Source organism: Mesoplodon densirostris, chromosome 2 (assembly GCF_025265405.1).
Source record: "Mesoplodon densirostris isolate mMesDen1 chromosome 2, mMesDen1 primary haplotype, whole genome shotgun sequence".
In the NCBI taxonomy this organism is placed as follows: Eukaryota; Metazoa; Chordata; class Mammalia; order Artiodactyla; family Ziphiidae; genus Mesoplodon; species Mesoplodon densirostris.
In genome coordinates, this window is record NC_082662.1 from 148,810,065 (window position 1) to 148,831,335 (window position 21,271).

Below are 21,271 nucleotides of genomic sequence, written 5' to 3' on the forward strand. Positions count from 1 at the left end.
GTTTTCATTATTGCTTTACACTAATTCTTAAAGAGGGTTTTCAGGTAAGATATTTAAGTCAGAAATTTGGGTTGCTATCAGATGAAAGAAAGTGTCATACTATTTGTACATAAAAATTGAATAATGAAATAATTGAATGATTGTATAGATTATAATTTATCCTTTATTTATTGCACATGAATTAATCTTTTTTTTTTTTTTTTTTTTTTGTGGTACGCGGGCCTCTCACTGTTGTGGCCTCTCCCGTAGTGGAGCACAGGTTCCGGACGCGCAGGCTCAGCAGCCATGGCTCACGGGCCCAGCCGCTCCACGGCATGTGGGATCTTCCCGGACCGGGGCACGAACCCGTGTCCCCTGCATCGGCAGGCGGACTCTCAACCACTGCGCCACCAGGGAAGCCCGAATTAATCTGTTTTTATGCATCATTTAATTTTCACAACTCTATGAGATATATATTATTACCATTTTATATGTATAATTTCTGGTCTATTTCCTTTTTTTTTTACTTGCAGGATCTTAGTTCCCCAACCAAGGATTGAACCCAGGCCCCAGGAGTGAAAGCCCAGAATCCTAACCCCTAGGCCATCAGGGAACTCCTTATTACCATTTTAAAGATAAAGGAACTGAAACACAAAGAAGATAATTTTTCTGCTGTCTCAAATCTAGAAAGTGGTATCTTGCGGATTTAGCCGGGTCTGTCAGACTCCAAAGCTTTTAATTCACTCTGCTCCATTCTGTCTCTGAAAGCTTCCCCTACAACTAGGGGGACCTAGGTGAAGAAACTCCTCTTTGGACTCTTTACTTATATGTAAAAATATAGGGTAGAATTAATGAATTTGAAGCTTTTTGCTACTGGTAGCATTCTAGAGTCTATAACTCATATAGAATATGAATTGTTAAACTATAAAATTATATATTTTTATTAACTCTAAAAAAGAAAGGGAAATTAGTCTTATGAAGAAAATTTATTTCATTTAATCTTCTCATCCCTCATTGGGAGATTGGGATTGACATATATACACTAATATGTATAAAAGAGATAAGTAATAAGAACCTGCTGTATAATAAATAAATAAAATTCAAAACTAAAAAATCTTCTCATCCCTCAAAAATCATTATTATTTTCACGTCTCAGAAGAGGAGGTATGGAGTGTACACATATAATACCTTGTTCACATCCAGATCGCTGATAACCAGGATGTGAGCTGAGGTATCACTGACATATAATTCATGCTCTTTCCTTTTCCCCATTTTTCAGAAAGAGAAGAGTAATCTTTATTGAGAGAAACCATTTGATATTTAGCTAAGTTACATTTCAGATTCATGTATCACTTCAGATGATAGCACAATGTTATGCAATAAATGGACTAACTTTGGATGTTTTAATAGTGATAGTTATTCTGAAACAACTTTCAAAGAATAACTGAGGACTTATAAGGTGCAGCTGTTAGTCTGGGCTTTAAATCTAAAAAAATCAAACAAATTAAAGTTGCCAAGAGTTTTTAGGTTATATTTAGACTTAAGTGCACCAACATTTGTATATAAATGATATCAATGAATATTTCTCATACTTCTCTCATACGATTACAGGAAATGAATTTTTATTTACCAAATACACTGTGTTTTGATTAAATTATCTTCATGCATTGGCTTGCAGATATTATTAATTTCCTCCCTCACAAAAGAAAATTCTAAAGTGCGCAAAGATATTTTTAATGTTTTTATAGACTTTAAGTTCTGACAGTTATATAAAGACTTTTGCCTCCCTGGTTCCTGTATTAGTCAGGGTTCTCCAGAGAAATGGAACCAATAGGTAGGTAGATACATAGGAAGGTAGGCTATCTAACTATCTATCTATCTATCTATCTATCTATCTATCTATCTATCTATGGAACTGGATCACAGAGCTGTGAAGAATGACAAGTCCAAATATGCAGTATGGGACAGCAAGCTCCAAACTCTGGAGAGTCAATAATGCAGTTTTAGTCCAAACACCAGCAGGCAGAGACCCAGGAGAGCTGATGCCTCAGATGAAGTCCAAGGGTAGTCTGCTGCAGAATTCCCTCTTGCTTGGTGAGGTTGGTCTTTTTGTTCTATTCAGGCCTTTGACTGATTAGATTGGGGCCCACCCATATTATAGATGACAACCTGATTACATAAATTTCACTGACTTAAATATTAATTGCATCAAAAACATCCTCCAAGTTGATGCAAATTGACCATCACAAGTCCACCCCTTCTCAACTCAGCAGCCATATACCTCTCCTTCAACCACACTTAATATCCAAAGAAAGACAATAACAAGGTCATACTCCTGGCTAACATGATACAGATATCCTGTGTACAGCTGGAAATGCGCTAATCCTTTCCCCAGAAAAGGATACAAAGTCCTTAAACAATGCTTATTCTTCTCATTGATACTTCATAACTTAAATATGAATCTGTTTTTGTATTTCTGTGTGCACATGCACACACACACACACACAAACATATTCATAACAAACTAAGGAAGAAATACTCATGGCAAATACAGTCTCATTTCCGTAACTGGTCATCTGGTCATAGTTGGTATTTATAGCTACCTTCTTTCACTAGCCATTCTGTATTTTCTTTGCCTTCAACAAGCACCTCAGCTGGTGAGTAACCAAACCTTCATTCCTGAAGGGTCTGGGTCATTAGTAGTCCTTCCTGGATTGGGTTCTTATAGTTTTCCATTGACTTAACTCATGGCATGATAATACTAAGAGATACCACAGAGGATCTCTTGTATTCCAGACATCCTCTTCATTACCTCCACCTTAGAGGAGGAGTCCAATCTCCCTTTAATAGTCAGAATCAACCACCCCAGCCAAGAGAGTAGTAGCTTCCTTCTTTGCCTGTTGGTTCAGAGGCATGAGAAACCCAAAAGGTCAGGCAGCAGTATTAAATTACAGTTCAGTAGAATCATTGTTCCACTTCTGGTGGAAGCATTCCTTCCTTCAGAACTAAGATCTCTAAGTCAGAAGACTATAAGGTCACACAGGCAGGAAACGAATATTTTGCTAGTGGGTCACTAGGGGTAATAGTGAGTGGTGCCACTCCCACTTCCACTCCTGGACCCATGAATCCTGGGGATAAACAGCACCAATATTGGATGCTGAGTCAGAGCATTTACAGCCTCCAGGAAAACCGTGTTCCAGCCCTCCAGGATATTGTCACAGAGCTCGCACTATAACTGAGTCTTCAAAAGGTATTCTACCATTCTATCAAGCTAGTTATTTCATGATGGTGGAGAACATGGTAAGCCTGGTAAATTCCATGACATGGCCCGTTGTCATACTTCATTTGCTGTGAGGTGAGTTCCTTGATCAGAATGCTGTGTGGAATATTGTGACTAAGGCATTTTGTATATCCATAGGTGGTAGTTTTGGCAGAATCCTTGAGTGCAGGGAAGGCAAATCTGCATCCAGAATAAGTGTTTATTCAGGTAAAAACAAAGCATGCCCCTTCCAGGATGGCAGAAGTCCAGTGTAATCAATCTGCCACTAGGTAGCTGACTGATGATCCATAGGAATGCTATTATATTGGGGACTCAGTGTTGTTGGGGACTCTGATGCTGGCCAATTGAGTACTCAGCAGCTGCTGTAGCCGGCTCAGCCTTGGTGAATGGAAGACCACGTTGCTGAGTCCTGCAGCTGTCCTCTTTCAAGTGGTGCCTAAATAGTGTGTACAGTCACCTCTAACAAGGCCCAAGTTTTCTCTCCTTTTGTCAACTGATCGTAGGGCTCTCCCCCATGAGGCTCTGGGTGGAGGGTGGAAAAGAGAAGGCAGTGTAACAGGAATGGGGAACATGGACATTTGGGCCACTTCTTCATGGAACTTATTTTTATCTTCAGGGCCTGTTCAGTCCAGTTTCATATACTCTACTTCCATCTGATGATGGAGTGCATCTGTGCACACCCAATTTTATGCCTTGGTGGGTCAGATAACATGATGGTCAGCTCAGGTCACATGATAACTTGGTCACCCGTGGTTAAGCATTCAGTCTCTACTATGGCCCAGTAAGCAGGCCAAAAGCTATTTTTCAAAGGACGGTAGTTATCCACAGAGGATGGCAAGGCCTAACACCAAAGGTGCCTATGCTGCAATTCACCTACCACAGCATCCCTATCTGCCACACACACTTCAAGAATCAATGGATCTGAATGGTCATATGGCCCAAGGGGCAGAGCAGCTTACGCAGTAACTGAGTCCTGTTGCAGAGCCTTCTCTTGCTCTGGGTCCCATTCAAAACTAGCTAAGGGGATTTCAAACTGTTTGCCCCAAAATGTTTACAATCTAAAAGGAATAAGAATTGACACAGCAAAGTGCTACTGTCATAATGAAGGTGGAAGCAAGAGGAAGAATATTGTAGATGAAGAAAACAGAATAAACAAAGGAATAAAAATTCTTATTGACAACTCAAGGTCGATTTCTATTACCTCCTGCAGAAACTATTTTGCTTTGCCTCCCCCTCTGTCACTAGACAGTCTCTTTTTTCTCTAGTTTTTCACTTAATTTATCTGACAAACTTAAATACAGAATAGCACTCTATATAATAGATTATATTACTTAAGGACGACTTTATACTTCTATTTTCATCCAAAGCTATCTAATTGTATATTCCTTATATTCGGCCTTGACAGGAAACATTTCCTCCTTTATTCTTTGATGAAGGTTGGAGTAAAATTTCCTTCTCTCATTTCCCTGCTATTCTAATTCCAGATCTGAGTGCCCCAACCAGCTTTGCTCCCTTTATGGTCAGTTACATGGGGACATGAAAACTGTAAAGCAGCATTTCACTTCACAGAAGAGACTGTAATCTGGAAACTACATCTGACCAAAAGCTAATTTGGCACAAGAAAATTTAAAAGAAGTGGCCTCTAAATAACCCTAATATGTCAAAAATTCCCATGCACATAGTGTTACAGATCTTACTCATAGGAACGATCTCAGTCCTTTATTTATGAAGAGATTATATTAATCAGAGACAGTGTTCTAACAACAAGCTTACTTATCAGATTTTAATTCCACAACAACAAAGTTGAAAGAGAAAGGGGTGATTTGAAGAAATTACTTCAAGGGAATATATAGAGCATGGAGAAATGGCAGTTGATTGCAAAGGCCACAGACATGAGAGCACTTAAATCAGTTCAGTCTGGGCAAAGAATTACGTTTTTTAGAATGACTTCCATCCATTTTATTAAGAGTAATTTTTTTAAAGTCTTAGTTCTTAAGAGAAGAAACTCTTGGATTACTAAAAACCTTAACTATTTAACTAATTCATTATCCAAATAGGAAAGCTAAGGTTTTATTGAATTTGACATTGCCCTGGGGTGTTACATAACAGCAACATCCATGTATTGGTTTAATAACTACTATCGTATTGAGTAACGAAGATGTGCCTTACACATTGTTCAGGCTGCTTAGTACTCATTCTTTTAGCTGAATGAGACATTGTCTCCATTTTACAAGTGAAGTAGAGGAAAGAAGCAAGGCGCCCAAATTCCTACTGCCCAAATTCATTCAACATTTTAATTTGACACTGATGTCCTAAACTGGATGCTGCAAACCATTTGTTGAAAACGGAATAAGACAGGCACCGTCTCTGCATCGTGAATTGAGTAGGGCTGTTCCATCTTAGACAGCAGCCCACTCCTCCTTACCTTCAGGAGGCCAACCAGCCAGTAGTGAAAGTGAAAGTGAAGAAAGTGAAGATCTTGGCAGGGAGCAAGGGAAATGGGAGTTTAAGAGGCCCTTGGCCAAGGAGAAACACAAAATAGGAAAACGATATTTGTGTTATGGGAATGGGTGGTGCTGAATATATCTAAACGGATGATTTCTGCCAAGAGAAAAAAATGGCTCGACCAAATCCAAAACAACAACATCAAAAGTTTTAATTTGAGGAATGACTTCCAAAAACATGAGTTTAATATTTTTGAAGACTAGCCCAGAGAAAAGCATAATTACCTCATTCTCCATCTGCTGCAGAAAAGCCAATCTGTATGAATATTAGGCCAAATTTCATTTTCCCAGAAAGATTCCTTTTCACAAAGGGAGGAGTGCCTGGGAGGTGAGGCAGAAACTTTCTTTTCGAAAAGGAAAACCTAAGACCAAAGGCTACTGCACTTCTGCGCCAATATGCCCCACAGACTTTCTAATGCAGCCATTCAAACTGGGATCTTTTCAACCAAGACTTCTCCTCTACCTGTCTCCTCCCTAACAACCTGATGCAAGTGTTCCTCAGTTGTGAGCCCCTGATGCCTCTCTAGCGAAGCCATCCCCTGGCTGAAATGCCAAGCCACTGCCTACACCTGTGCTCTGACCCTCACAACACAAGATTTCCCTAGGCTCTGCCACGAGTCAGGAGCTGAGCTGGTGCTGGGAATATAAAGGTGAAAAACACAGACACTGCCTTGGTCCTCATGAAAATTATATTCTAATGGAGAAAAAAAGACGTTAAATGAGTACCTATACAAATATTTTTAAGTATGATTGTGGGAAGTGCGGAGAAGATCATGTGCATATTTGTGCTATGAAGGAACATGACTGAGAGACCTAACTTGGACCTGGAGGGAGGGAGGAATGGATGAGGAAGACTGTCTGAATAAGTGACATGTGCACTGGTTCAAGAATGGAAGGCTGGCATAGAATAGGGAGATCAGCTGGGTGCCTTGTGTCCACCTAGAGGGGTGGGATAGGGAGGGTGGGAGGGAGACGCAAGAGGGAGGAGATATGGGGATATATGTATGCGTATAGCTGATTCACTTTGTTATACAGCAGAAACTAACACACCACTGTAAAGCAATTATACTCTAATAAAGATGTTTAAAAAAAAAAGCATGAGAGGCTGTTAGTTAACTGAAAAGGGGGTGGGGTGGAGGGAGGGAGGGGAGGGCGAGGCCTAGGCAGAGAGAAGCAACAATGCGTGCAAGAGCGCCACCTGGGAAGGGTTCTGCAGAGACCTGGCACGAAGAGGCACTTAGAGGAGGGGGCGTGGGGGATTTGAGATGAACCAGCAACACATGAAGCTGGAGAGATGCTGTGAGGCCAGTCCTAAGAGCAGTGGTAGGATTTTAAGCTTGGCTTGGATAGAATCATATTTGTGTCTTGAAAAGATCACTCTGAATTCAGTGTGAACAGAAAGTGGAAAGAAAGAGGACAGGCGTTGGTAGAACTATAGAGACCAGAGGATTTTGTGTACAGATTCAGACATGCTTAGTGTGAGATGTTAAGAATACAAGTGAAGGAATCAGAAAGAAGAGGTATAGATATGCAGGTGTGAATCTCAGAAGAGAGATTCTAGATTGTTGATATATGTGTGAAAGTTCTTAGCCCAAATGTGCTGGGTGACACATGGAAGGGAGAGAAAATTCTTAAGAGGGGCTAGGGCTGAGTCTTGAAGAACTCACATTTAAATAATGCGCAGAGGAAGAAGATCTGGTAAAGGGAACCAGAGAGGCATGACGAAAATAAAGGGAAGACAGTAAGGGAAGGGTAGTGAATGATTAAAATAGGAGGAAAACATGAGTCATTTGCAGCTACAGAATAAGGGAACACAGTGCCAGAAGATCCTTTGCATTTGTTAGCTGGTACCTGTGACTAGTAAAGCAGCTGCTGTAGAGTCATGAGGGCAGAAGCCTGAGGAAAGCAAGGAAGTAGAATGAGGTTGTGTAGGAAACTTTGGAAAAGTTTGTGAAGATAAGGAGAGAAGCAGAGCGGAAAGGAGAAGGGAATGTACATTCCACAGGGATTTTTTTGGTTCCTTTTTTCTCTATATATATCAGAGTTTAGAGCAGGAAAATTTCATACAAACGTGGAGGCAGACAACAGAGGTGGGGAGCAGCCCTGGGAGGACTGGACAGTTGCTATGTTGGGGCTCCTAACGGTTTGCAATCCATATCTGAGATGATGTGACTCTGGAAAGAAAAGGCGCAGTTTCCTCCATTGAGCTCAGAGGGAAGTGGCAAAGGGTAAGCCCGGGTTATGAAACATGTCAATCCTATGGCAAGAAATGAAAGATTTGTCACCTGACGACTTTTAATTTCTCTAATTAGGAGGCAAGTCTATCAGCTGTGAGGGAGGCAGAGGGTGGATCAGCAGCTGGGAGTGAAACAAAAAGCATTTTAAATAAATGGAAAGCAACTAGGTTGTGAAACACTGAAACGGCCAGCATGGGTCTCCCAAATGAAGTTGATGACCATGAATTAACAGAGGTATCCATTTCCATCACAGTTTCATCTGCTGAAATGGCTTTCTCCCCAACTAGGCTTTAAACTCACCAAGGAAAGTGACTGTTTGGTATTAACCATTTCAGTTTTATTCACCTCAAGTTCCCAGCACAGTGTCTCAACAAATGAGAAATGGCAGAAATAAAAAAAACTTGAAATATCATTTCTCTGCTCCAAGGGCATAACAATGCCAAACAAGGATGGGGACAAAAAGATGGTGTAGAACTGCTGATGGAAGGTTTACTACAGAAAAACAAACAAACAAACAAAACACCCAAAAAGACTTCCCAGGAAGCTAGAAACTTCTGAGTAATACATACAGAAGGATGTGTCTTCAAGGACTCATTAGCCAGAGACAAGAAGCAACCACAAGATGCATGATTGAAGACCAGTCTCTTTTTTTTAAACAGAAGCTTCAGTGGAGGTTTTGCTTCTCCTCCAAGCTTCCTTTTAGCAAAAATCCCCATCAGTAATATTTTACCTTAGAGTTTGCTCCCATAGTACCAAAAGCCACTCCAGAAGCCCAGACTGGCTTTCGACCCCTGCTACACCCACCTAGAAACACATTTAGAAATGTGCCATCACATGTGGGACAGGGGTACCCATCTGGCCCCCTTACTCAGAATTTATTTCTCATTTCCAGTGGCATTTTGTCCTTAATCTACAGTAATCTTTAATCTCTGGTCTGTGTGTACATGTATGGGGGTAAATATATATGCTTACCAATAGATATAAAATATATATTGACTTAAACATTTAATGAAAATATCTTTCTAAAAATAAATTATGTTCATCTAAAATATTCAATTAACAGAAAAGCTCAAAGAAATAAGTAAAAAAAAAAATTACCTGATATGCCGCTAAGAAGAAATTTCATTATTATTATTTGATGAGCATCATTGCAGCAATTCATTTTTTAAATTTTGTTTTATTGAGGTATAATTGACATACATTATATTCGTTTCAGGTGTACAACATAATGATTTGATATTTGTATGTATTGTGAAATGATCACCACAATAAGTCTAGTTAATATCTGTCCCCACATACGGTTACAAAATTTTTTTCTTGTGATGAGGACTTTTAATATGTACTCTCCTAGCAACTTTAAAATATATAATACAGTATTATTAACTATGGCAGCAATTTATTTTTGTAGATTTCAGAAAGAAGGATAGACCTATGGATGGATGGATGGGTGGATGAATGGACAGGTAGGTAGGTAGGTAGATAGGTAGACAGGTAGATAGACAGATAGATACATGAGTGAAGGGATAAATGAATAGACAAATAGACAAAAACTGGATTGTATAATACAAGTTACTGAATAATAAATGCCATTTACTTTGCTGGAATTTAAGGGAAGAAAAAGAAATTAAAGTATAATTGAAGGATTGTACTTTCAATATTTGTTGATGAAAATATGGTAATTTTAACATCTCTCTATAATTAGGATTATGAAAATATTAAAATGTGGAGGTTATTGTTTTAACTAGTCGGTCAATTTTGGATGATATCTTTTCACTCCCTGCTATGAAATAGTAATAATTTGAAATATTTCCTTTTATCTCCCTATTCACATCTTTTAAGAACATTTTTTGTTAATTGTTGTCATTAAGATTTACAACATTTTGCTCTTGTTCAGTAATGATGTCCCACAATTGTTTAATCTTAGTCTGTATTAAAATGAATTCAATGATCATTTTATATCCTTTTATAGGTTAAACTTTTCTTACTAATGAAATGAACATCTTGTGCATCAGTCTGCCTATTCCTCCTTTAAAATCTATATCTGATAAATATTACCAAATATGGGCAGCATTTGTGATGATCTTCCTCAAAGAGTTTCTGTTTATGAAACACTTACCTTATCTTAAAAAGTCAGAGAAATAATGCTTAATCTCAGTATTGTCACATTTGGGTGGAATTTGGGAGAAAGTACAAACAAAATTATTATTAAGTTGCAATAACATTTGAAAAATTTCCAACTCACATCACGTGTAGAATACAAGCCTTCACTATTCTTTGGACCCAGGAGCTTCTTCATGTTTTCCTTTATGTTTTCTTTTCTCTGTTGTCGGAAAGCTTTCTCCTGGTCACACAGAGCCATACTAAATCGGAGGTCTGGGGATGAACTGTATATAAAATAGAGATCATGAACCAATGTCTCCAGTAGCCTTGTATTTTACATTATACATTTAGGTCTAAATAATATATAGAGTCACTTTACAGGTTTCTAATTTTTGTATAAATGCTATCAACTGTATGTATTCTGCAAATCATTTTTTTCCATTGAACATTTTGTTTTTGAGATTCATCTGTGTTTATGAGTAGAACTAATTCAAATATATTTACTATTATGGAGTATTTTCATTATATAATTAGAGCACAATTTATGTACCCATAAATATTGACATTATGTCCAATTTTTTTAACTACTGCAAACAGTACCACCACAAACATGTATATACATGTGGAAAAGTTTCCTATAATACATGCTCTTTAGGAAGAACACCTCACTAAATCATCACAATAGAAATAAAGTACTTTTCTTATTTTACAAATGAGTAAAAAAGTAATTAGAAATCTTTCAACTGTTAACAAAATTAGCAAGTAGATATTTAAATCCAGGGCTTCTCATTCTGGAACTCATGTTCCTTGTAATGTACTATGTTGATCATTATCTTACATTAAGCACGAGAAGCATGATTTTTAAAAGATCTACAAATAAAGCAATGAACATAGATGCTTAGAAGATATCAGTACAAAAATATCTAAAAGAAAATTCAAAATATGTTGAGCAATTTTATAAATATAGTAACAGACGTATGGCTTGTGTGTGTCTTCTTTTATGTACTATCTTTAACTCTCTAATTAATTTCTTTCCTGATTTTATTTTATATTTAATGGAAGACATTCCGTGAAAAATTGAGTTTTTCTTTAATGAAGATTTCATTTTATTTTACTTTATTTTATTTATTTATTTAGGCTGTGTTGGGGTCTTCGTTGCTGTGTGCAGGCTTTCTCTAGTTGTAGTGAGCGGGGGCTATTTTCATCACAGTGTACAGGTTTTTCATTGCAGCGGCTTCTTTTGTTGCGGAGCACGGGCTCTCGACACTCGGGCTTCAGTAGCTGTGGCACGTGGGGTCAGCAGTTGTGGCGTACGGGCTTAGTTGCTCCATGGCATGTGGGAATCTTCCTGGACCAGGGATTGAACCCATGCCCCCTGCATTGGCAGGCGGATTCTTTTTTTTTTTTAATAGATCTCTATTGGAGTATATTTGCTTCACAATACTGTGTTAGTTTCTGTTGTACAACAACGTGAATCAGCCCTATGTATACATATATCCCCATATCCCCTCTCTCTTGAGCCTCCCTCCCACCCTCCTATCCCACCTCTCTAGGTCATCACAAAGCACCCAGCTGATCTCCCTGTGCTATGCTGCTGCTTGCCACCAGCTAACTATTGTACATTCGGTAGTGTATATATGTTGATGCTACTCTCACTTCGCCCCAGCTTCCTCCTCCCCTCCCCCGCCATGTCCTCAAGTCCATTCTCTACGTCTATGTCTTTATTCCTGCACTGCCACTAGGTTCATCAGTACTTTTTTTTTTTTTTAGATTCCATATTTATGTGTTAGCATACAGTATTTGTTTTTCTCTTTCTGAATTACTTCACTCTGGCAGGCGGATTCTTAATCTCCACAAGGGAAGTCCAACATTTCATTTTAGAGTCAAGACAAATTAGTATATAAAAACAGAGTTTGATTAAAGTTCCCTGTAAATATATAGTAAATTGCTTCTGGACCTCTGTATACATTTAGCTGAGGTTTTTTTCCCTACATTTTTTTGATAACTCTGTTTTATTAAAGCATAATATTGTCCTAATTACACCAGTGGAGATCATTTCCCATTAAAACAAATAGCATTACTTTCATAGTCAAGTAACAAAAATATTTCTAATCTCATGCCAAAATATACCACTTGTAAGCAAGAATCGATGTAATTGAAAATATCACAACTAAAAAAGTTGGACTGTCCTTTGATACATGCTGACATATATTGAATGACAGTAGTAATTTATGTAATAATTTTTTAAGTTGAACCAACATTTTCTGGGGATCAAAATAAGAGAAATACTTAAACCCCATGTCAGTGTATCCGTCATCATTCATTTAGCGAATCATAAGAAATGAGAATGCTACACTAATTTTGTGATGTTCGTGTAAATAAAATGTGTACTAGTAACTCTGGTAAAACCCACTTCAACAGGGAAGTTCAAAGAGATTCAGAGAGGTTGAGGGAAGTGGGATCTATCAACCTTAGCATGAGGTCAGAGTTGAGCTAATTCTCAAGGCAGGCCTGAGACTCCCCTAAGACTCACCACATGAAAATAAATAAATGAATTTCCAACATTCATTTTTGGAGACCACTTTGAAAGAGCAACACACATCATGGGACTTAACCATTTGTTTTCCTGATGATCATTATGAACAAAGACAGTCTCAATTTTCAGTTTTTCCTCTTACAGTTTCCTGTGTATGTTCACTGTCATAGTTTTTAATACCTATCTGAATCAGCAATGAAAATAGGCTTCAATAGCTGTATTTATTTCTATGGGAATATATATTTAACTTGAGGAACAGCCCCTTCTGAAGGCTCTTCTGATATTTATGATTTAACTACCAAACTACTGGAAAACTAAGCAAAGAATATTAGTTTTAGGTTTTTTTTTTTTAATGCTGTAGTTATTAGGAGAGAGCTAAAGAAAACCAAAGTACATTTAATTCATTTTTGATACTCAAAGGTGTCAGAGTTATTTCATATATTAAAAGTATACTCTTGGGCCTCCCTGGTGGCGCAGTGGTTAAGAGTCCGCCTGCCGATGCAGGGGATACGGGTTCGTGCCCCGGTCTGGGAGGATCCCATATGCCGCGGAGCGGCTGGGCCTGTGAGCCATGGCCGCTGGGCCTGCACATCCGGAGCCTGTGCTCCGCAACGGGAGAGGCCACAACAGTGAGAGGCCCACATACCGCAAAAAGAAAAAAAAAAAAAAAAAAAAGAAGTATACTCTTTAACAGTTAAAATCAGTCAGTGGATGACTCATAATATCTTCCATCCAACAAAATAAATGGACTTACCAAACTTCAAGAGACATTTCCAGAATCATTTCAGTGACCTAGGATAGATATATTAGTCAGATTAGGGTTATAAAATGGAAGTGTATTATATATAATGCAAACAAAGTCAAAATAATTTTTGAGTGACAGATTATTTTTAACCTAAAAATTTACTAAAAATAAAAGTAACATAGCTCCATGAAGACCCTAAATTACAGGTGTATCTCAATAAATAATTTTTTTGCTATTTTTCATGAGGTAAACCTACTTTATACATCATTTGCGCCACACGGCATGTGAGATCTTAATTTCCCAACCAGGGATTAAACCTGTTCCCCCTGCAGTGGAAACACAGAGTCTTAACCACTGGACTGCCAGAGAAATCCTATACATCAGCGGTCCCCAACGTTTTTGGCACCAGGGACCGGTTTTGTGGAAGACAATTTTTCCACAGATTGGCAGGGGGGATAGTTTTGGGTTGATTCAATCACCTTACATTTACTGTGCATTTTATTTCCATTATTATTACATTGTAATATATAATGAAATAATTACACAACTCACCATAATGCTGACAGGAGACAGAGCTCAGGCAGTAATGCAAGCGATGGGGAGCAGCTGTAAATACAGATGAAGCTTTGCTCACTTGCCTGCAGCTCACCTCCTGCTGTGCAGCCTGGTTCCTAACAGGCCACAGACTGGTACTGGTTCATGGCCCAGGGGTTGGGGACCCTGCTATACATCATTTTAACAAGCATAAGAATTGTCTTGGCATGGTTGTTTTCCTTCTTCATTAAAAAGAAGCAGTGTATACCAAAATCATTACTCAAAAATCGTAAAAACTTCCTGAGATCTAAAAATATGAAGATGTGTATCATCATTCTGGGGCTGTGCAGGCCTCAGAATCAGAGGCCAAAGTTAAAGAAAACATGGGTGAAAATTAACACTTGTGCATTTGTGACAAGTGCAGGCTATAGTAAACTAAAGACAGAACGCCTATCCAAGGTGGACAGCAGGACCCAGGGGCCAACCAACTGTGGTTAGCTTAAGAAACATCTACAAATGGGATGTGGGGCTCAGGTTTTTATTTTTTCAACACTATATGAACCAACCAAACTTATGGGAGGAATCCATCCTGTCAGTGGGCCAATTAGGGTTTAATAAAAAAAAGAATTACTAATATCCACAGAGAAAAGGGGTATTAAAAGATGTCTTTCCAGAGGCTATAAATCTATTGTATAGAAAGGCCTTCTCAATACTATCCCTGCCATTAGTTATGAATAATGTAACTTTAGATTGTTGAGAGAACCAAATGAGAAAATATTTCGAAGTTTCCTGCACAAGTGTAAGACGGTGCTATTATTTTTATTACATCAGTTACCATAAGAATATAGCTAGAATGAAGTTGTTGGATACCTTCAAATAGAACAGAACTAGGATATGCCTCTTAAAATGGGAAGAGGATATTTTTTGAGCCAACATAAAATGCTATCGATTATTGGCTTTTTCTTTTTTGATTCAGGGGATGGAAAGAAATAAACTAGAAGGAGCTTTCCAAAATGTTAAAATAAGTTCATGGATAATTCTCAGTACTGAATTTTATTAGTAAGAAAACGGTATGGAAATCTGTCCCAAAATTTGCCTTTCCCACTAAATCGTAAGCTCTGTCTTAAATAGGTCTCTATTACATGTTCATTGCACAGTATTTGGCATACAACATACAATCAATAAGTATCCACTGAATTATTGTGCATGTGTGTGTGGAGTGAGAGCACATCAGGCATCTTTTCCTATCAAGAAATATCACATTGGGAGATTGGTTCAAGATGGCTGAGTAGAAGGACGTGTGCTCACTCCCTCTTGCAAGAGCACCAGAATCCCAACTAACTGCTGAACAATCATTGACAGGAAGACACTGGAACTCAACAAAAAAGATACCCCACATCCAAAGACAATGGAGAAGCCACAATGAGACAGTAAGAGGGGTGCAATCACAATAAAGTCAAATCCCATAACCACCGGGTGGGTGACTCACAAACCGGAGAACAATTATACCACAGAAGTCCACCCACTGGAGTAAAGGGTCTGAGCCCCACATCAGGCTTCCCAACCTGGGGCTCTGGCAACAGGAGGAGGAATTCCTAGATGAATCAGACTTTGAAGGCTCATGGGATTTGATTGCAGGACGTCTACAGGACTGGGGGAAACAGAGACTCCATTCTTGGAGGGCAAACACAAAGTACTATGCGCATCAGGACCCAGGGGGAAGGAGCAGTAACTCCATAGGAGACTGAACCAGAGCTACCTACTAGTGTTGGAGGGTCTCCGGCAGAGGTGGGGGGTCTTTCTGGCTCACCATGGAGACAAGGACACTGGCAGCAGAAGTTCTGGGAAGTACTCCTTGGCAAGAGCCCTCCTGGAGTCCCACATTAGCCCCACCAAAGAGCTTATAGCCTCCAGAACTGAATCGCCTCAGGCCAAACAACCAACAGAGAGGGAACTCACTCCATGCATCAGCAGAAAAGCAGATTAAAGTTTTACTGAGCTCTGCCCACCAGAGCAACACCCAGCTCTACCCACCACCAGTCCCTCCCATCAGGAAGTTTGCACAAGCCTCTTAGATAGTCTCATCCTCCAGAGAGAAGACAGCAGATAGAAGAACTACATTACTACAGCCTGTGTAACAAAAACCACATTCACAGAAAGACAGACAAAATGAAAAGGTAGGGGACTGTGTACCAGATGAAAGAACAAGATGCAACACCAGAAAAACAACTAAATGAAGTGGAGCTAGGCAACCTTCCAGAAAAAGAATTCAGAATAATGATAGTGAAGATGATCCAGGACCTCAGAAAAAGAATGGAGGCAAAGACTGAGAAGATACAAGAAACGTTTAACAAAGACCTAGAAGGATGAAAGAAAACACACTTAGAATAATTAAAGAAGAAACAAACAGAGATGAAAAATACAATAACTAAAATGAAAAATATACTAGATGGAATCAATAGTAGAATAACTGAGGCAGAAGAATGGATAGCTGACCAGGAAGACAGAATGGTGGAAATCACTGCCATGGAACAGAATAAAGAAAAAAGAATGAAAAGAAATGAAGACAGACTAAGAGACATCTGGGACAACATTAAACGCACCAACATTCACATTATAGGGGTCCCAGAGAAGAAGAGAGAGAGAAAGGGCCTGGGAAAATATTTGAAGAGATTATAGTCGAAAAATTCCCTAACATGGGAAAGGAAATAGCCACCCAAGTCCAGGAAGCGCAGAGAGTCCCAGGAAGGATAAACCCAAGCAGAAACAGGCCGAGACACATAGTAATCACATTGTCAAGAATTAAAAACAAAGAAAAATTATTAAAAGCAACAAGGGGAAAATGACAACATACAAGGGAACTCCCATAAGGTTAACAGCTGATTTCTCAGCAGAAACTCTACAAGACAGGAGGGAGTGGCATGATATATTTAAAGTGATGAAAGAGAAGAACCTACAACCAAGATTACTCTACCCAGCAAGGATCTCATTCAGATTTGACGGAGAAATCAAAAGCTTTACAGACAAGTAAAAGCTAAGAGAATTCAGCACCACCAAACCAGCTCTAGAACAAATGCTAAAGAAACTTCTCTAAGTGGGAAACACAAGAGAAGAAGAGGACCTACAAAAACAAACACAAAACAATTAAGAAAATGGTAATAGGACCATACATATCAATAATCACCTTAAATATGAGTGGATTAAATGCTCCAACCAAAAGACACAGGCTTGGTGAATGGATACAAAAATAAGACCCATATATATGCTGTCTGCAAGAGACCCACTTCAGACCTAGGGACACATACAGACTGAAAGTGAAGGGATGGAAAAAGATATTCCATGCAATTGGAAATCAAAAGAAAGCTCTAGTAGCAATACTCATATCAGATAAAATAGACATTAAAATAAAGAATGTTACAAGAGACAAGGAAGGACACTACATAATGACCAAGGGATCAATCCAAGAAGAAGATATAACAATTATAAATATATATGCACCCAACATAGGAGTGCCTCAATACATAAGGCAAATGCTAACAGCTCTAAAAGAGGAAATCGACAGTAACATAATAATAGTGGGGAATTTAACACCTCACTTACACCAAAGCACAGATCACCAGACAGAAAATTAATAAGGAAACACAAGCTTTAAATGACACAATAGACCAGATACATTTAACTGATATTTTATAGGACATTCCATCCGAAAACTGCAGATTACAGTTTTGTCTCAAGTGAACACGGAACATTCTCCAGGATAGATCACATCTTGGGTCACAAATCAACCCGTGGTAAATTTGAGAAAACTGAAATCAAATCAAGCATCTCCTCTGACCACAACACTATGAAATTAGAAATCAATTACAGGGAAAAAAATGTAAAAAGCACAAACACATGGAGGCTAAACAGTACATTACTAAACAACCAATAGATCACTGAAGAAATCAAAGAGGAAGTCAAAACATACCTAGAGACAAATGACAAAGAAAACATGACAATCCAAAACCTATGGGATGCAGCAAAAGCAGTTTGAAGAGGGAAGTTTATAGCAACACAATCTTACCTCAAGAAACAAGAAAAATCACAAATAAACAATCTAACCTTACACCTCAAGGAACTAGACAAGGAAGAACAAACAAAACCCAAAGTTAGTAGAAGGAAAGAAATCATAAAGATCAGAGCAGAAATAAATGAAATAGAAGCAAAGAATACAATAGCAAAGATCAATAAAACTAAAAGCTGGTTCTTTGAGAAGACAAACAAAATTGATATACCTTTAGCCAGACTCATCAAGAAAAAGAGGGAGAGGACTCAAATCAATAAAATTAGAAAGGAAAAAGTAGAAGTTACAATGGACACCACAGAAATTCAAAGCATCCTAGGAGACTAATACAAGTCACTCTATGCCAAAAAATGGACAACCTGGAAGAAATGGACAAATTCTTTGAAAGGTGTAACCTTCTAAGACTGAACCAGGAGAAATAGAAAATATGAACAGACCAATCAAAAGTAATGAAATTGAAACTGGGATTAAAAATCTTCCAACAAACAAAAGTCCAGGACCAGATGGCTTCACAGGGGAATTCTATCAAACATTTAGAGAATAGCTAACACCCATCCTTCTCAAGCTCTTCCAAAAAATTGCAGAGGAAAGAACACTCCTAAACTCATCCTACAAGGTCACCATCACCCTGATATCAAAGCCAGACAAAGATACTACATAGAAAGAAAATTACAGACCAATATCAATGATGAATATAGATGCAAAACTCCTCAACAAAATACTAGCAAACAGAATCCAACAACACATTTAAAAGATCATACACCATGATCAAGTGGGATTTACCCCAGGGGTGCAAGGATTCTTCAATATATACAAATTAATCAATGTGATACACCATATTAATATATTGAAGAATAAAAACCATATGATCATCTCAATAGATGCAGAAAAGGCTTTTGACAAAATTCAACATCCATTTAGATAAGAATTCTCCTGAAAGTGGGCACAGAGGGAACCTACCTCAACATAATAAAGGCCATATATGACAAACCCACAGCAAACATCCTTTTCAATGGTGAAAAACAGAATACATTTCCTATAAGATCAGGAATGAGACAAGGATGTTGACACTCGTCACCATTATTCAACATAGTTTTGGAAGTCCTAGCTACAGTAATTAGAGAAGAAAAAGTAATAAAAGGAATACAAATTGGAAAAGTAGAAGTAAAACTGTCACTGTTTGCAGATGACATGATACTATACATAGAGAATCCTAAAGATGCCACCAGAAAACTACTAGAGCTAATCAATGGATTTGGTAAAGCTGCAGGATACAAAATTAATGCACAGAAATCTCTTGCATTCCTATACACTAACAATGAAAGATCAGAAAGAGAAATTAAGGAAATACTCCCATTTACTACTGCAACAAAATGAATAAAATATCTAGAAATAAACCTACTTAAGGAGGTAAAAGTTCTGTACTCAGAAAACTAACACACTGATGAAAGAAATCATAGATGACACAAACAGATGGAGAGCTATACCATGTTCTTGGATTGGAAGAATCAATATTGTGAAAAGGATTATACTACCCAAAGCAGTCAACCGATTCAATGCAATCCCTATCAAATTACCAATGGCAGTTTTTACAGATGTAGAACAAAAAATTTTTAAATTTGTGTGGAGACACAAAAGACCCCGAATAGCCAAAGCAATCTTGAGGGGAAAAAAATGGAGCTGGAGGAATCAGGCTCCCTGACTTCAGACTATACTACAAAGCTACAGTAATCAAGACAATATTGTACTGGCACAATAACAGAAATATAGATGAATGGAACAGGATAGAAAACCCAAAGATAAACCCACACACCTATGGTCAACTAATATATGACAAAGGAGGCAAGGATATACAATGGAGAAAAGACAGTCTCTTCAATAAGTGGTGCTGGGAAAACTGGGCAGCTACACGTAAAAGAATGAAATTAGAACACTCCGTAACACCTTACACAAAAATAAACTCAAAATGGATTGAAGACCTAAATGTAAGACCAGGCACTGTAAAACTCTTAGAGGAAAACATAGGAAGAATACTCTGACATAAATCACAGCAAGATCTTTTGTGACCCACCTCCTAGAGTAATGGAAATAAAAACAAAAATAAGCAAATGGGACCTAATGAAAATTGAAAGCTTTTGCACAGCAAAGGAAGCCATAAACAAGATGAAAAAACAGCCCTCAGAATGGGAGAAAGTATTTGCAAATGAATCAATGGATGAAGGATTAATCTCCAAAATATATAAACAGCTCATGCAGCTCAATATTAAAAAAAACAAACAACCCAATCAAAAAATGGGCAGAAGACCTAAATGGACACTTCTACAAATAAGACATACAGATGTCCAAGAGGCACATGAAAAGCTGCTCAACATCACTAACTATTAGAGAAATGCAAATCAAAACTACAATGAGGTATCACCTCACACTGATTAGAATAGGCATCATCAAAAAATCTACAAACAGCAATGCTGGAGAGGGTGTGGAAAAAGGGAACCCTCTTGCACTGTTTGGTGGGAATGTAAGTTGATACAGCCACTATGGAGGACAGTATGGAGGTTCCTTAAAAAACTAAAAATATAATTATCATATGACACAACAATCCCGCTACTGGGCATATACCCAGAGAAAACCATAATTCAAAAAGAAACATGCAACCCAATGTTCATTGCAGCACTATTTACAATAACCAGGTCATGGAAGCAACCTGAATGCCCATTGACAGACAAATGGATAAAGAAGATGTGGTACATATATACAATGGAATATTACTCAGCCATAAAAAGGAACGAAATTGGGTCATTTGTAGAGATGTGGTTGGACTTGTCATACAGAGTGAAGTAAGTCAGAAAAAGAAAAACAAATATCATATATTAACACATATATGTGGAATCCAGAAAAATGGTGAAGATGAACTTGTTTGCAAGGCAGAAATAGAGACACAGATGTAGAGAAGAAACGTATGGACACCAAGGGGGGAAGGCAGGTGTGGGGGTTCGTGATGGGATGAATTGGGAGGTTGGCATTGACACATATACGCTGATGTGTATAAAATAGATAACAAATAAGAACCTTCTGTATAAAAAATTAAATTAAATTTAAAAAAATTTTCATTGCTACTAGCGATAAAATCATGGGCTGGTCCCACCCAGACAGCAGTTCTTATGTATGGAATTCTATGAATAGAAATATTGCTTTGAAGTTAATAAAATAATCAAGAATCCTAGTACAAATGGAATTATACGTGCCCAGATGAACTGTAGTTCAGTTTTAAGTCAAAAAGACAATTGGCTTCT

General features: G+C 38.1%; 1 protein-coding gene across 2 annotated transcripts in view; it reads right to left on the minus strand.

The window, feature by feature from the left end:
- PLA2G4A (phospholipase A2 group IVA) overlaps window positions 1-21,271 on the minus strand; it is a 165,250-nt gene that overhangs the window by 56,738 nt on the left and 87,241 nt on the right. For both annotated transcript variants that reach the window (XM_060088500.1, XM_060088499.1), the window contains exons 6-7: window positions 13,391-13,428; window positions 10,243-10,384 (exon numbers count right to left, since the gene is read on the minus strand). In XM_060088500.1, coding sequence (XP_059944483.1) covers window positions 10,243-10,384; window positions 13,391-13,428 — 180 coding nt within the window. The remainder of the gene's footprint in view (window positions 1-10,242; window positions 10,385-13,390; window positions 13,429-21,271) is intronic.